Source organism: Atractosteus spatula, chromosome 21, assembly GCF_055471065.1.
Source record: "Atractosteus spatula isolate fAtrSpa1 chromosome 21, fAtrSpa1.hap1, whole genome shotgun sequence".
Taxonomy (NCBI): Eukaryota; Metazoa; Chordata; class Actinopteri; order Semionotiformes; family Lepisosteidae; genus Atractosteus; species Atractosteus spatula.
Window position 1 is genome coordinate 853,066 of NC_142726.1, and position 18,165 is coordinate 871,230.

At 35.7% G+C, this 18,165-nt stretch overlaps 1 protein-coding gene across 1 annotated transcript in view; it reads left to right on the plus strand.

Annotated features, from left to right (window-relative positions):
* Positions 1-752: 752 nt before the first annotated feature.
* Positions 753-18,165, plus strand: part of LOC148816934 (chromodomain Y-like protein 2) — a 41,658-nt gene continuing 24,245 nt past the window's right edge. Inside the window, exon 1 of the mRNA XM_088939009.1 lies at positions 753-892. Coding sequence (XP_088795135.1) covers positions 869-892 — 24 coding nt within the window. The 5' untranslated portion in view covers positions 753-868. The remainder of the gene's footprint in view (positions 893-18,165) is intronic.

An 18,165-nucleotide genomic window follows, 5' to 3' on the forward strand; every position in this document is an offset into this window, starting at 1 on the left:
ATTAAAATAAATTCCTGTTTTTGAAAGAAATAATTACATCAGCTACAGTACTTAATAAAGGAATTCATTATTATGACAATAAGGAAAAAATAAATGATAATGAACTTTTTTGTTTACTTTTGCAGCATAAATCTATAACAACAACGTTTGTTACAGATTAATTGCAGGGAAGACAAGACTTTACATTCGAAATATATCATTAAGAAGAACGAACGAAAATACCACCTTACAAAATGCAATCAATCTTAAGTTAAATAGCCGGCTGACAAAATTGTAGACAAGCTGGGAAGAGAAGTCATGGCGTCACGTATGTTGAGTTAGCAGGTTCATGTAATTACTCTTGAACCTGTGTGAACATGACATGACATGGTTGAGGCGCTAATGTAGAGAAACGAAAATTTCAGTCCTAAAATTATACGATATCTACTCAACCACAGCAAAAAAAAAAAAATAAAATAAAATAAATGGAAACCAACGGGTCTTTTGATATCGCTCCCACATTAATGGCAATGGAGACAATTTGCTTAGACTACCTTAGGTCGGATAATTTATCTGGGAAAAAAAAGCATCATGGGGGAGGGAAATGAATTTCACAGATGATTAGGTTGTAAAATTTCAGTAAGCCAATTCGTACAGTACAAACAGCACCGCCCCAATCTCCCCCTACTTGTTTGTTTTAGCAGAAGAGCGATCTATCGCAGCCGGGCTCGATTGACGCTGTCTGCTGATCTCCTCTGCGGCTGGCTCGGAATAACAAGGCAGTTTGCTAATACCAGTCTATTGGGGCTCTACTCCTATAGATACTCAGAGCTAAAAAAGCCAGCAAGCCAGGCGAGCACATAGCTCAGCCCCAGTTCCGCAACCCAGCATGGCTTCAGGAGACCTTTACGAGGTACTGTAAAACCCTGTCAGGGGCTATACTTCTTAATATTGACAGACAATGGGATTAGGAAGTAGGAGGAGGTCTCCGCTTATGGAAAAACCAGTGTCCTGAGCCCTCTTGAGCAGGCGAGACCAGCCAGCCCTTGTAGGTAGTGTGAAGATGAAGCTTTTTTTGGTTTATGTGTCTCCAGCTACTTTGAATTGGGTTCATTATAAACAGGCCTGACGAAATAGAGTTGGCGACAGCATCTGACGGCGTAAACTCTCCCGTCAGTCTTGGGAAAGTCGTGACAAAGTGGCAAGATGACAGATGGCTAAACAGGCTCATACATGGCAAATAGCTACAGACGTTGTGATCATTTGAGCGGTGCGCATACCATAAGAGATCGATTTGAAATATTGGTTAAAATATTTGGTTAAAATAACAGTATTGGTTGGATTGGCGTCGTTTTTGCATTTTGTTCTTCTACAGAATGCCAACGTTAAATTAAGATATTTTATTTATATATTTATATCACGTTATAATACATGCCAAAACAATCTGGGGTTTTAAAGTTAATTATTGAGAATTTGCATTGATTTATCGGCGATCTGTTGTTCTTGTATAGTCTATTTAAACGCAGGTTGTACTTAAATGTACTATTAGCAAATCAACAGCATGCTTCTGGTACACTGTTGTGCTATGGGTGATCTTTGGCTAGTTCTGCTATTGAGGTGACTTAAACTCAGTCATGGAAGAGTGATGTCATGGTGACTATGTTTCATTTTCTATTTATTAACTCATTGTACAAATTCTAGGCTGTCCTGTACATGACGGTAGTTGTAAAACATTGGACTTAACCATTATATTAATTATGATCAACAGTATTAAAAGTTTTTGTTGTGAATTTAGGAAGCTTGTGAAAATTTAATAAAATAAAAGAAAACTTGTAATGTGCAAATGTGTTGCTAATATGAGTATCTGCAGTAACCATAATAATCTAGCATTTGAGTCTGTTCTTTAAATCAATGAAAATTATTTTAAATTGAAGTGTCTTTTTTCAGTTTTGCTTAATGTTTGGATAATCTGTGACACTGTTACCATCTTAGATCACTTATTCAATATGGTGCCTGAATAGAAAGTGTCAACTCAAAACCATTTCCAGATTGCAGTTTGGGTTAAACGATTTCTGAAACCATGGCAAATTGGGCGACAGGGCTGGGTTTCCTGAAGAAAGTTAACTGCACATTCATTTCTGAACGTTAAACATTTGAAGATGCAAATGATACTAAAAATCTGCTTTGAGCAGATAATATGTGAGTTTGCTTCACATTGTCACATTGATGACTGTCTTTACATTCTTTTAATATCATTGTAAACTGAATGTGTGAGGATTCCACATCTTATTTTGATGTCATAGTTCTCTTCTTGAATGTCATGCAATTTATTTGCATAAACCTGTATGCATTTCAATTAAGTTTCATACACATATTAGTAGAAATATGTTTCAGTTTGGAGGACTTGAATTCTGAAGATGAACAAAAAATGTTGTTTTGAGGATTATTTTGTGTTTTATCTATTTGAGTTTTTTATCAGTTATTATTATTTTAAGGGTGTAAAGCTTGAAATGAAGCTTGCAGGTGGACACCATGATATTTTAAATGTTTATTACTGAAGTCATGTTTCCATAAAGGCACACTTAATATAAAAAATACGTCAATTTTTTAACGTTTAAGTGCATTTGCATAATTGATGTGTGAAATGTTATGTTAGATTTGTTTTTTGGGTTTTCAATAATCAATGATTATGATTAATTCTAAAAGTTTTGTTTATATTGACCAATATTGTGTGGAAGATGATTTTGCCTTCATATGATGTAAAAAAATGTGCTTTGATTTTAATGTTTTCAAAAGATACTGTCCAAGCATGTCTCCCATGTGATGTTTCTGTGTAAGTGTTAAACAGTTGTTGAATGATGTTTTTTCACAAAATTGTGTAAAACATTTTAATCATCATGTATAACCTATGTTTGATCATAATTAAATAAATATCACCAAAAAACACCTCTGAACTATTGCACAGATAATCAAAGAATTACTGTTTTCTTCAGGCATAGGATATATTTAGTAATAACTGAGATAAGGACCAATAAAGCAAAACAGAAGTTAATTTAGAGAATGGGTGGTTTACTTTCAAAAACCAAAATAAAGAAAAAGGACATATAATTTGTAGACTTAGATTTAACTTACAGTGCCTTGCAAAAGTATCCAGACACTTCATATGGTGTCCCATTTTGTGAAATTATAAAATGATGAATATACATTTATTAAAGTTTCTGTTTTATTCAAATGCCCAAACTGAACACTTCTAAGGGTAAGATAAAGAATTCAAATCCATGAAGTCAATATTTGTTGGAACCAACTTTGGTAGCAATAGTAATTGCATTTGCAGGTAATTTTGGGTAAGTCTCAATCAGCTTTACACATTCTTCTTGGCGGTTATGCTCAGGTTCTCTCATGTTGCTTGGGTGTCACTTACGAACAGCAGTTTTTAAGTCTTTCTGCAGATTCTCAGTTGTCAGGACTTTAACTGGGCCATTCAAGGACATTGACTCCCTTATTTTTAAGGTGCTCCAGTGTAGCATTTCCTTTCAAAATTTATTTTTGAGTTATCAGTATAAAAGTTTTATTCCACAATTTTGGCCAGAAGTTTTCAGAAGGTTTGAAGACGACAGATACAGTACTTCCATGATGATGCTTACACAGAAGAGCTCTGTTTAAGATATCATTGCTTTTCAAGAAACCACATTTTCCATCATACGTTTACTCAATTGGAACATGCCGAAAAGAAACATGCTGGATGCTGAATTGTTTTTTTAAGTACTGTAGGTCCTTCCGAGAAAGATTGAGAAATCTAAACCACCTAAGAACATAAGATTGGAGTAAAGTGAAGGTAGCTGGTTGCAATGATTGAACCACTGCTGGAAGGATTTTAAAATGTAATTTAGCATTGTGTAAAGTGGAAGAACTGTAGTTTAAAGTAGGAAGACTACGCTCACCATAGTTGGAGAACCACCAGTATACTGTATGTAACACCTCTCTGAAACAATCAGTTAAATATTAGACAGAATTGAAGAGATAATTTTGCCACATACACATAAAACATTTTGGCTTTACATGAAACATTCCAAAGAACAAGGTTAACATATTAATGTAAAAGTGTTCTCTTTCTAGTATGTACCGAAAGTAAAATATCCACTTGGCAGGAGAAGTGGTCCTTCTTTGATACCAGCTTCTTATAGTTCATCTTCAAGTTGATTAAGATGAGTGAAGTGTATCTTCCAAGTGGTCAACAGTGATACTTTAACCACTCCAACCAATCATGATCTTCTCAGTTTTTCTTTGTGGTTGCAAAAAGTTTTTTAAAGGAACAAGCAGAACAGATTACTTAGGATAACATTAAACAGAATGTTTTTATTTTCTGTGTAGTTATTTTCATCTGGTATGTTGGGAATAAAATACTGATTTTATCAGTTATCAGTTGGTAAATATATAATCATGTATTTACTAGGTGTGGCGGAAAGCAGAAGTAGGAACGCTGCTTGAAAACATTTTTTTAAAATCATATTAATGGTTTATAACAGATGTTCTCTTCTTTAGAGAATGATTTACAGTGCTTAAAAAATGAGTATCTTTCATTTTTTCATGATGAACCAGTGGTTAGCATTCATAACTGTGGAACACATATTTACCTTTTCCTCTGGTTAATAATACAAGAAAACAAACATGATTGTAGAATATTGTAACTCTTTATACCATATATTCTGTGCTGTACAATCACAGTTGGGTCTAGTGACAAGCTAATGTAAATTGATTAGCCTTTTCACCGGGTAGAATTTTGACATCTGCATTCAGGAGAGATACATGATGATATGGATTCACATTCAGTGAGGTCTTTGTTTTGGCATTTTCAAAGTATTATCATATCACACTAAAGCTGAGTCCAGTGACTCAAAAGAGACTGACTCCTAAAACTGCAAATTTAGCAGCAGTGAAAATTGTGTGGAAAATACAAAAAAAGAGGGGGTTTTGTTTTTGTTTTTCTATTTCAAAAGTCTGAAGTAGAAAACTAGTCTCCATTCTTTAGTCTTCTGTGATTTGGTGATGGTGGCCATTATTTACATAAAGCAGAATATTGAAATAATGAGCACCCAATTGACATCACTGAAAAACACTGTACAATGTGGTGCAAGTTTCCTTTGTCATTATTTAAAGCCAAAATCAGACACCATTTCAATATCTTCATTCAGTAACTTGTGGCACCTTCTTTAGCAGGTTCCTCTGGTCAGAGACAGTGATTGGGTTTCACCAAACATGACGTTTTGCATTGTAGCCAAATAACTCCAGTTTAATTCATGTGTCCAGAGCAAATTCTTTCAGAAGTCTTGTCTTTCATTCATTCAAGTGCTGTTTTGAATATGTGGGTCATGTAGTAATGTTTTTCTTGGAGTGCATGGGTCTCCTTCTGGCCTTGGTGATGGACTTGTGAACTCAGACATTTACCACAGCGAGAGATGTCTGTACATCCCTGGATGGAACATTCTTTTAGACATTTAGGAGCATCATACTGTCAAATCTTGGAGAGAATTTGGTCCAAAGAACTCCTTGGTCTCAAATACTCTCCATTTCTTACTGTGAAATGATGAACTTCATGTTGTTTGGCATGTTGTTGTTTAAGCAGCAACAATTCTTTCTCTAAGACTGTCACAGATTTCTTTTGATCTAGGTATGATGCGTTACCACAAACCTGAGTGTTTAAGACCAAATTGACAGTTTCTGATTTTATATACAGGTGAAAATCACTTCCTGATGACCAGCTTATCATTTGCATGTCTGACTCTACATACTCTCTTAATTGAGAAGGTATAACTAAGAGAGCACTTACGTTTTCACACAAACTGAATGCTGGCTGTTGTTTTAAATGTTGTTTTTAAGTGACAATATTATTTAAAAATAATGACAAAGTAAAATTTTTGAGTGTTATTTGTCAAATGAGGTTAGTTTTTTCCATTGTTAAGATGTGGTGAGGACTTGGTGAACGTCAAACCATAAACTAAAAAAATATTAAGAGGGTGTACTTTTTGACCACACTGTACACCCACAATAAATTTAGTTTTAGCTCTTTTTTGTGTTTTTACAAAGAGGATTTAAATTCACCTGGTAAAGGAATTCTTTTTTTCTCTTCTCTTTTGTAAAGGACAGTTAGCCTCCTATTTTTTAGCCTTATAAAGCTAAATCATTTAGCTCAGCCATTTATTAACTTCAAGACATTCATACTATATAGCAGAGGAGGTCACTGGGTAGACCCTGCAAAGGAATCAAAACAGCAAGGGAGGTCATGGCCTTCCCACAGTGGGTCTAGATTCTCCATGACTAATGGTGTTTGATCCAATATTGACAGATTGTCCATGGTATGTGCGTGACAAACACTGGGGGAAATGGGTTAGGGTTAGGATTCCTACAGTACTTTTTTAAACTTGTGGCTGAATTTTGGGGCCCAGGTGAACTTTAGGAACAGTAATACTTTTCTCACATCTTCATTTTTCTTTTTTGGAAGTTTTTGGCTGCTTATAGTGTTCTGCACATTTCAAGAATTGTATTCCAAAACTACATCTACTGTATTTCTGTTTTTCCATTATCCTTTTCTCGTGCTTCGCTTAGTCTGTTCTTTGGCATTCTCTTCTTTCTGAGCCAGACATTTAGTGTTGAAGAGATTTTGTCTTCACAAACCTCAATGATCAGGTTAATCAGATCACATATTTTGCTCATTATTGATTTTCACTCCACATACTCCACAGATGTTATAATCCATGCTCTTGACTACTAGACTGATCTGGATAGTACTGAGATGTGGAGGCTGGCAGTATAATCATGTTTTATTTGGAGTAACACATTGGAAGTTCTCACATGACTCTCCTTACTACCACTACGCATACTGGGCCTATCTACTTTTGATCTACATATCCTTCCCTGCAACTTCCAAGTTGAAAAAATATTCTAGATTTTTTTTAATTAATGAAAAACTCAAATAGCTTGGATAAGTGTCCACCTCCTTTTAATAGCAGATTCTTAAATTAGCTCAGGTGTGATCTGTCATCTTTATAATTAAACACCGAGTTAATTGGCTTCCACCGATGTTACATTGTAGTGATTTGCCTGATTTCAGGATAGATTCAGCAGTTCTTGCAGGTTCCCTCTGCTGGGTAGTGCTTTTCAGAGCCAAGGCACCAAGGAGCTTTTAGAAAATCTGGGACAAATCATAGAAAAGCACAGATAGGAAATGGGGATTAAAACAGTTTAAAGACCTCAAATATCCTTTGGATCATGGTCAAGAAGTCAAATAAAGAAGTGGAAGATCAGACTGATAAATCAGGCTTTCCATCGGTACTGGATATCTGAGCAAAAAGTCAGTGGCAACATTGAAAGAGCTTCTGGTTTTTGTAGCCAGGACTGGTAAAAATGTGAATGTGACAGCAATACCTCAAGCACTCCAAAAATCTGCCCCTTATGGCAGGAGGGCAAGAAGGAAGCTTTTATTATAAAAATGGCAACAAAGTATTTCAGGGATGGTGCGAATATGGCAAAGCCTTAGGTAAAACATAATTTCTGGCATAAACCCAGCTTCCCTACTGTGAACCATGGTGATGGCAGGAGCATCATGTTATGGAGATATTTCTCATCAGCTGGCACTGGGGTACTAGTCATAATAAAAGGGAAAATGAATGGAGCAAAGCACAGAAAGTACTTGTAGAAAACCTTCTGCCCTCTGCAAGAAAGCTGAAACATGGATAGAAGTTCACCTTTCCACGTGGCAAAAACCCGAAGCACACAGCTGAAGCCACACTGGAGTGGCTATGGATCAAAAAAGTAAATGTCCTTGAGTGGCCCAGCCAGAGCACCAACCTGAATTCAATCTGTGGCCTGACCTGAAGAGTGCTGGTCATCAGCACTCCCCGAGGAACACGACAGAGCCTGAACAATTGTATAAAGAAGAGTGGTCAGATATTTCCAAATCTAGGTCTAGGTTTGACATCTACCCCAACAGACTCACAGCCGTAATTGCTGCCAAAGTATTAACTTTGGAGGAGTGGAAACGTATCCAAATCTGATGTTTTTTTATTTTGAATATAGATTTTTTTCCAAAAATTCCACGTGGAGTATGGTGTGTAGATAAGAGGTAAAAATGTCAATTTAAATGCATGAAACTCTGAGGCACTGTCATAAAAAATGTGAAGAAAGTTCAAGGGGGTGTAGACTTTCCGTAGGCACTGTATAAAGAGTAGGTCTGTGCCGTTCACAGTGCTTCCATTCTTGAAAACTCGAGCCATGGATGAATCCACACTGCACTGCAAATTGACCTTAGTGGAAGAAAGGGCTTGGGTATCCCCATCTTAGGCAACGAAATTGTTTGTGTTATGCATTGTTAACATAATGAAGGAAATAAAATGTTAAATATATAGTTTCTTGTGCATGTGGAAAAAGTAATTTTTAAATGCAAGTAATTACATTAAATGTTTTTGATGATGCAAAATCTGGAAATAAATGTTTTGCAAACATAACATTACAAAACTTTAAAGGCAAATTTCTTTTTTGCTTGGCATTGAGTTTCGTCAAAGTAGCTTGTTCTGGCTTAGATGCTTGTCTTGGCTTATATCCCTCATCTTCTATGAGTTTCCATAGGTTCTCCAGAAACTCCGTAGCAACTGTGTTAAAACTGCTTTTTAAAATTAGCAGACCAGCCCCTGTTAGGTCAGAATATCTGCAACCAAGTAGTCCCAATAAACTGCGGGTTTTTGACACAGAAAACCACGAGTAGTCAAAGCAACTGAACATCAGGTTATCGTATTAATATGACTGTACTGTATGTCACTACACAATGAACCTTTGATGTATGATATATAACAATTTATTACTCCGTCACAAATTCCTTTATATACACTATTTACTGTATGTCTAAAAATAGCACATAGACACCTGTGGATAGTAAATTATTTGCCTAATTGTCTTGGTTTAATCTTAGTAGGTACTAAGTCTTTCCAATCGTTTATGCTATTTTAAAAATCTTGCATTCTTCTAGTTTAACTTGATGTTTTTGCACATGGAAATCCAAAACTCACTCTTTGGTTTTCTTTGTAATAGGTTCTGATGCCCATGATTGTGACTGTGTTCCCATATCATTTGCTTAAGCACCAGTTATTGATATTTGTCTCTGCATTGGTACAGACCTTAACATCAGTCCACTGTATCTAGACTTCTGTAAATATCACGTTCGGGTTTACCATTTTGTATTGCTAACTATGGTATTGCTAACCATATTTTTTCTTTGAAATATTTCTGCCAGTTGTGTGTACAGCAGTTGACTAATTTGTTCATTCACTATGGCAATCTGAGTCAAGCTGCATGTTACCCTCCCACTCCTGTGCCACTTCTCTCCTCCACTTCTCCACTGTGCTGTTATCTCTTCTGAATCCACTGGGTTTGCTTTTCCTTTGCAATAACTGAACAAAGATTTCTGTATTAGTTTATCTGTGTCTACATGTGCCCATCACTGGAGAATTCCTTTCCCCTTTTCTTACCGTCTTGCTCTGAAAGGAACAAAAAAAACAAGAAAAAACACAATTATAATTAGCTTTCTGCATTCCGACCTGTGTACAACTCTTTTTAGTGTAATTTGCTAGACAAGTGGATAATGTTGTAGTATTATTTGATTTGAACATTTTACAATGAAACCTAACACAATGACATTTCAAATAAAGCATGGGTCAAAAGACACACCTTTTGTATGTGGAGCTAATTAAAATTAAAACAACATGCTGGACCCCTCAAAATCCTGTTTTGTCATCTCAGACTTTGTCATTTAAGATAATGGAATTGAAGCTCAAATATGCATTGAAATAATAAAAAAATGTACTGGTTAAATGTTAAAATAACCACATAAACATCATGTATGACTTATATTGTGGTGGAAGGTAACCTAGGATAAGGTTAATATGGCAAAATTCTAGTTGAATAGTGTGCTTTGTTTAGTAGTATTAAATATTGATCATACTTTGCCTGTTTAACAATTAAACATAAAAGTGGCAGTAAAACAATAAAATAATAATGTAGTAACCCTCCCCAGCTAATTTAATGATGTATGGGACTTTTGCCATTCTGAATTAGAAGTAAATTACTTAATCACTTTGAAATGCATACAGTAGCTACTGTAAGTGTCAATTAATCAGTATCACAAGCCTGCAGGGGTCTGCTGGTCTAAACCATTTCTAACACTGACGGTGTTTTGTACTGTGGTATTTAGTAATGTAATCCACAGTATTCACAGTAACATTTCTAAATGTCTTTGTTTACAACTATAATAAAATTGGCAAACTAAGCTTCTTAAATCAAGTGGCATCACAACCATTATGAGGTGGGATGTTTTTCCAAAATTCTGACCCCCTGGTAAACCATAAAAACAAGTACAAGAATCCCAAAGTGCAAACTGATTCATACTGAACCCACAATGCGTAATCAGTGTAGTGTAAAATAATTTACATTACAAACCAGCTATGGGTCACCTACTGTATGGGCTGTAGAACTATCTGCACTCTAAGTTATTAAAACATGTATGATAATATATAAGAACCCCAACACATGAGTGCTTTATTACACAGAAAAACAATAATACCATATAAAATACTATGACATACTGTAATGTTATCATATTGGAGATTTTTCAAGGTCGAAGACTAATGTCAGAGGAACGTCAGAAATTGTAGTTTAACAGCATTAGTCCAAATGTGATTTACAGCAGCACTCACAGCAATCTCAGTAGAATTAAAATTTCCTTTCACACAGACTTCCCGCACCAGGTGAAAGCAGTGTATATATGCTCTCCTTGGCAACCTACACATACTATCTCAGCAAATTGTAGATGAAGTGTTTTGATGGCCTGAACTAGTCCAACAGAACCCTTGCAGACATGGACAACCACTCTCTTCCCCCATAAACACGCACACAATGGCAGTATGGCTATAGTATTTTTCCCTGAACTAAAAGCATTTTTTAAGTAATAAAACTGATTTTAATATGCAGAGCAGGAATCTGGAAGAGGATTGGAGAACTTTCATGAAACCAAAGGATTGCAAACTATAGGCGGGTATCCAGGACAGGCTGCAGAAGAACCAGAGCCACTAGGAAGGACGAGTGGGTGGAGTCAGGTGCCGACATCATGCTGGACACCAGCAGGGCTGGTGAGGAAGGGAGGGGGACCTGTTGCCTCTGCCATGACCAGGAGACTCTAAGGAGGGCCACAGTGCAGGCGGGTTGTAATTGAGGAGCTTGGAACCGACATTGACTGCACTGTGCACTTGGGACTTCGCAAGGGATGAAGCAAGAATCAGCAGTTTGATGAGATCTTGTAGGACATTGCAAAGAGATGGATAGGTAGGGAAAGAGTTGAGACATGGAAGATTTGCTTGGACCTTAGGCAAGTGAATAGATCACCTGAATATGGATATGGGGAGGGGTGAAAACAAGATAGAGGAAGGGAAAAAGTAGGAGCTCATGTTCCAAGGAATCAAAAGAGTCACAGAATATGTTCTATACAATTGGGAACAAAAAGCAAGAATAGAATACAGGCTTGCCTTGTAAATTTGATAAAGCAAGTGCTACTTAATGAAGCAACACAGGTGAGATACAGGCACACAAATGTATATAGGAAATCAAGCCATATAAAATAATGTTTTTATCCTATTACACCCAGAATGCAGTTGGCCTCAAATTTTCACTCCTGCTATGGCATTCCAGCATGTTCCAGCTCTCTTCCACCACCGCCTGTAGTCATTGTAGCTTGTCTTTAGGGATACAGCTTTGGAATTACTGTGCAGCTAAAACTGTTCTTTCAGGATGTTGGTGAAACATTTGACATTATCTTTAAATTATGTAATTTGATGGAAATTGCAAAAAAAAATGGAATTTGATTTCAACAGTGACTATACAGCCTTCAGTGACTTTGGAACCTATTAAGATAGTGATGAGGGTAACAACCATGAATATGAAAGGAGACGTTTGAGGTATATTAAAAAAAAAACATTGCAGACAGTTTCTACATCCGTAGAAAAGAGGGAAGTGTCAGCATTAAAACTGTCCCTCTAAAATAGACATGCAGTTTTTAGGATATAAATAAGTAAAGAAAATCTCTTTCTCACTTCTCTGCTCAACAGAAGAAATGGCTTATCATCATCCTCAAGATGCCTCCAATGTCAAGAGTTCGACATCCTACAAACCTCTTTATACACTGGAACCTCTATTCTTTTATTCCCCAGATTATTGTATCTCCTGGACCATTCTGAGGCTCCAAATCAGATGCCCCTCTACTATCTCATACCTCCTAAGGAAACAGCTCAATGCTCTACAGATCTTGAACTTCTGCTGAGACACAATCCCGATTGATCTTTGGACTAGTTGTGTTCTGTGCAACAATTTGTCTGTTTGGTAACAAAGCACTCTCGTAACTTACTAAGAATAACTTCCTAACATACAATGATTGTTTACAAAGTCATTACAAAGATACAAAAATACAGATTGTCAATTTCTTGCAAATTTTGAAACATATGTTTCCTTCTGAAAATGGATGGGATTCTGCTGAAATGTTTTGGTCACCACTTTCATTTCACTTACACATCTGATTAACTGGCTATAGGCTCGAAAAATAAGGTAGAATTCAATTTGAAAGAAAACCTGAATATGTAACAGATGTACTGTAGGCTCACAACAGTAAGCTGATGTTTGGATAACTTAAGTTTATTGAAACAGTAATGATATAAAATGTGTGCTGACCTATTATTGAAATATTATCGAAGTATATCTGGGTTTATGTATTAAAAAACAATGTTGATATCTCCTGCCAAATGCGCCCCAGCGATCAACCAATGATTTAAGTCACTCTCCTCTTGCAGCCATGCTGGCCATTGGCCATGGGCAAGCGGGTCTGTCCAATATTTTTATACGTGACCGTAAGCGTGCAGGGATGTTATTTGCTTAATGTTTGAACTACACCTGTGTGAAAGCCTGTGCCTTCAGGATACTTGGTGTCCCAAATAAAATAAAGGTACATCAGATGTATGCAATATTCCTTTTAAAATGCTCTAGCTGGTCATTGGAGCATGTGGAGGCATTTATACAGTCAGTTATATATTGCTTGGAAAGGTCTTGGACAAAGCTGGTATAGGAAGCAAAGAAGCATTCTTCTACGTAGGAGACAAAAATATATGCATAGCTGGCTCCCATTCTGGTGCCGGTAGCAACTCCACTAACCTACTGGTAAAAGAGGTTATTGAAAGAGAAGGCATTCATTGTGAGGAGCAATTCTGCAAAACATACAAGAGTATAGGTTGGTGTATCAAGCACTATGCATTTGTATGCTTGTGGACTGTAAGACCATCACGGTAAAAAATGAAACATTCTGGCCGTGAAAATGGAAGAGTTGCAGAGCATGGTTAGTGTCCTTAATAAATAAAGGAAGCCTTATAACCAGTAGTTTACCGAATAATGCCTGCTTTACATAAATCCATCTGTAATAATTACACCATTTGCACAGACAATCTGGCATGGAAAACTGAAAGAGAACCATCTTCTCAAAATGTGTGGACTATCTTCTCATTCTTTAAAAAGCTTGTTTCTTGACTTTTGCCTCCCTACTAAAAACAAGTTTCTTTGATTTTTGTTACTTTGGAGGATGTATTTCACCTTTGATAAAATCTTTTTATTTAATTAAATTCTAAGTTGATAGAAACATTTAAGTCTAAATTGAATGGAAAGGAATAAACATGCACCATGAGTGCAGAAAAATATGAAATCGGTAAAGAGTAACTATACCCAAAGAAATACAGCATTGCAAGAGCAGATGTTCACATAAAGAAATATCTGTGTATTTTGTGAGAACATTTTAGATGTATAATTGCAATATAAATCATTTTATGTGCCTTTCCAATCTTTATATGTCTGTAGACATTTTCAGTTGAAGTTATAAATATAGAACTTCAATTTCTGTTGAAGTTGATGCCAAAGGATTTAAAGATCAGTTTATCTCTGTATTCCTTTGCCAGGGGTTGAAAATGCATGTAACGGTATGCTTATGGTGCTTGCAAAAATATACCCGTTTAGTTCTGTGGTGAACAGATTGAGAACTGTTACTTTTAAATGTCTTTTCAGACTTTTTATTTGTAGAGTACCTGTGTTGATTAACATATTTTTGAAGATGTCCTGCATCCTGTATACAGTGCAGTTCTGTCAAAACATATAAAAAATGCATGAGATTTGGATGTTCAGTTTGGGTTTTCTGCTACCAATGGAAATGAGAGTAGAAAAGGGATGTTCTTCCTTCTGAGGTGATGTGTTTTACTGATCAATAAAGTCAACTGAATTCGTTGTCAGAATTGACTTAGAAATTTCAGGGAAAAGCAGTAAGGAAACAAGAATTGAATAGTAGGTAACAATGGCTAATAATGCTTTTTTGTTTTCTGTATTTTTATTCTCCTCAGTTTTTATTGATTAGTATTGGAGTTCTTTCATTTAAAATAGTATTAAAAATGTATTTTGATTACCAAAGGTAAACAAGTTTTTTGTTTCCTTAGTTGCCTAAAGAAAATTAAATCTTGAAGCCCACATATATAGAATATAAATTAATACAATACCAGATTATTCTGTTTTCTCAATGGTTCAGTTAATAACTGTTTTATCCTTATATTGTCCATTATGTTAATGTGTATGCAGACATGCCTAGTAGATTTTACAGCACATTGAACTGCAGTGTCCAGTAAATGACTGAAAAAAAGTTTTTATCTTATCCACAAAGCTTAAATATTTTTCAAATTACAGTTATTATTGCAGGGAATGATTCTTGAATCAACAAATGATACAATCATTTAATCCTTACACATAAAACTTCCTTTTCTTACATGCATAGTAAGTTATCCTGAGCAATAAAAGGATCATTTTACATTAGAAAATGTGCAAATGATGTATTGCCTATTCTGTGAAGGACTGTGATTTTCTTCATTGTTCTGTAGATTTTATTCATCTATCTATCTAGTTGCAATTATCGCATGCTGACATACTGTTACAGCTGGATTGGTGGTGGTCACATGCAAGTTCTCTTCAAAGCTTCAAAGCAAGAAAGGAACTTGTGTTTACTGAGTTCTAGTGGGTCTGAGACATTCATCAAAGCAATCATCTGGTTAATTAACCATTGGGTAAATGGTTAAGGGTCATTAACAGTCAGGAAGCTAAAGAAGATACAGTGTCCTTTTGTCACTCCTGCCAGTGCCATCATTATGTTGTGGTAGGTCAGCACTTTGTTCACTTCCAAAAGCTAGGCTTTGAAGTCCAGTTGCCCCCCCAACTTCTTTGGCATAAGTCTCAAGTGCTTGGATCCAGCCATTCTGACTGATTTGTGTTTGCATTCATTCTCTTAGTAGGCAAGGTCAATGCTAATTGCTGTTTAATGGTACTGATTGATCATCTTCACACTGTGTTGCATGGTTTCTTTCTTTCTTGTTTCCATCCACATGAGTTCATCCAATGGTATGTTGAGCATTACACTGATACACTGATGTTATCCATGTTTTGGCCCTATCAGTCCAAATCTGAATTCAATCAAGCATTTATGAGATATTCTGGAACAACACCTGGGACGGAGCTTACCAACTCCATCAACCTGGTGTGAGTGGAATGACTTGGTTGTGGAAGAAAGCTGCTGCATATCCCTCCTACAGAATTCCAGACACTGGTGGACTCAGTGCCCTATTAAGTGACTTTATGGAGTTTTTTCATTCTTCTCCACTACCTGTAGATATTGGTAGTGAACTCAACAGTGTTTCAAAGGAACAGTCTAAGAACTTTTTGCCTCTTGTTTTTATTTAGCTGTGGTGTCTTAATTATTTAAAGAAATTACTGCTTGGTACGTGTGTATCTAATATTTTCCATGAGTCAGGAGAAATTAAATTGCACAAGTATTACACCTTTAAAATGAAGTTGCAATAGCACACTCTCTCCTATTGTGCTGTACGTTTTCAAATATTTTCAGGTTTTGTGTTTTTATATTTAAGTGGCCTGTGTCTGATAAGACATATGTGTTTTTTTGTGCAAAACAAACTGTAGACCTGGTGAGATTCATTGACAGTGTGCTGTTCATTTCCATGCACTCTTGTTTATTAGAGTAGTGATTTCAATACATGACATAGTCTAAAACCAATGTAATATAACTAATATGACATAAAGTTGCACATGATACATTATAATGCATAACAAATAATTAAACCTCAAATATACATTAATAAAGCATTGTTATATAACAACAGTCTGACTGTTGACAGTGTGACCTAAAGTTTTGTTTTTTACTGCTGCACATTAAGGAATGTACAGTATGCATTTAATATCAGCACTACTATGCTTTCATTTACTACTTTTGGGTTAGTTGTATGTTGTGCAAAGTAAAAAGCATTTAAGTACTACTACAAGCTCAGTATAATACCATTATGTTTATAATGTTACACTGGTGTGCTGAATGTAACATAAAAGTTGATTATCTACCTTTTTGCACATCTGCCTGAACTCTCATCCCTCTGGGGTGAAGCATGTGTCGGAAGACAGTATTTCCTTCTGTTGATTTTATCTTTTCAACCATTTTAACAGTGTCTAGTTCACTCTTTGTTGAGTTGTGTAAAGTAGAAGTTGATATTGACCTAAAGTTTGCAATTGATTTTCAACCATGGTTTTGATGCATATGGATTGCAATCTCTGATTGCCAGATCTAGAAGTTTGCAGTCCAGGAATAGGTTATTGACTTGGTACATTCTTGTAATCGTCTGTTGAAACATAGTTTCAAAGGTATAGACATCTTATATGGCTTCCCCATTGTTAATGCTGCTCAATATTATGTGCTCAATTAGAATGTTATTAGAAGCCATTTGTTCAGTTGTAGATTATTATATTAAGACTAAACATTTTTTAAAAATAAACACCTAAAACATGTTTTACATGTTTAGACTGCACAATATTATGTTTCTCCTGTTTCAGTGTCACATAATGAATGTTTAATTTGTGCCTGTGTCAAGGGGCCTGGTAAGGGTATAATCCTTCATTTGTAGAAACATCTCTCTTGGGTGGCAAGTGATTGGACTGTCATTGAGACATTGAATCATTTCTGGTAAAGTGTGGTAAAAGGAGTACATACTGAACAGACAGAAACTCCCTGTACCCCTGTACTTGAAGATAGCAGGTAAGGTATTTGTTTTTAAAATCACTCCAGGCACAGAGTCCAGTATTTTTTTTTCAACTATCTGAACCCATTTGCTCAAGTTAATGTGTATTGCAGGCTGTAGCACAAAATACATTTCCTAGGAATGGAATGCAAGAACAGCATTTCCTTCAAAAATGTGGCATGTACAGTATCTAGAGTATAAACCACATTTTTTGCTCTGATGCTACTGGAACTAATATGATAGTTATTTAAGTTAACATTAATTTTAAACATGTCTATTGAAGATATTGATTTACAGAAAGGCATTCTTGTGTTTGGCTACACAAAATCAGGAAGTTTATCTGCTCTGAGCTCATTTCCACCCAGTATTTGCTGTCATAGTTTTGGAATGTTAGAAAGGCTAGAAAGGAATACTCACCTTTCTAACTTCCTATAACATTCCCAGCATCATTACTTGCTGTTAAAAACAGGATGTGGAGTAATCCCCTCTACTGTGCTCTAAAATTATCTCCTGCAAAATCTAAAATCTCATGAATTAAACTGGATATTCAAACTATGGATATCTTGACCCAACTTTACTATCAGTATACAGTATATATATTTATCACTTACTCTTATCTATATTAATTAATGGGTAATATTCTACCCATGCCATGCCAATGGCAGTTGAACTGAGAAGGCTGGCTTGATCTCTTTCCAAAGGCAGACAAGTTGCTAACCAGTGATTTCCTCTGTGGTCAAAAAATATATTAAAGAAGTATATTAAAATAGCTTTTATAACAATCGTCATTACAAAATGTTTTGTACACTGAAATTGATAACAAAAGTAGTTTTTTGTTTTTGCAGTAAGATAAATTGTGTTCTGATCTTGTAATAATTTACAGTACATGAGTAGATGAATGCCATTTTTATCTCATGGGTTTCTGTGGTCCTTCAGAGGAAGTTTTGCTATTTAGGTCATCTACGTGGGCAGATTTTGTTGGTCAGTAAAAAACTCCTGT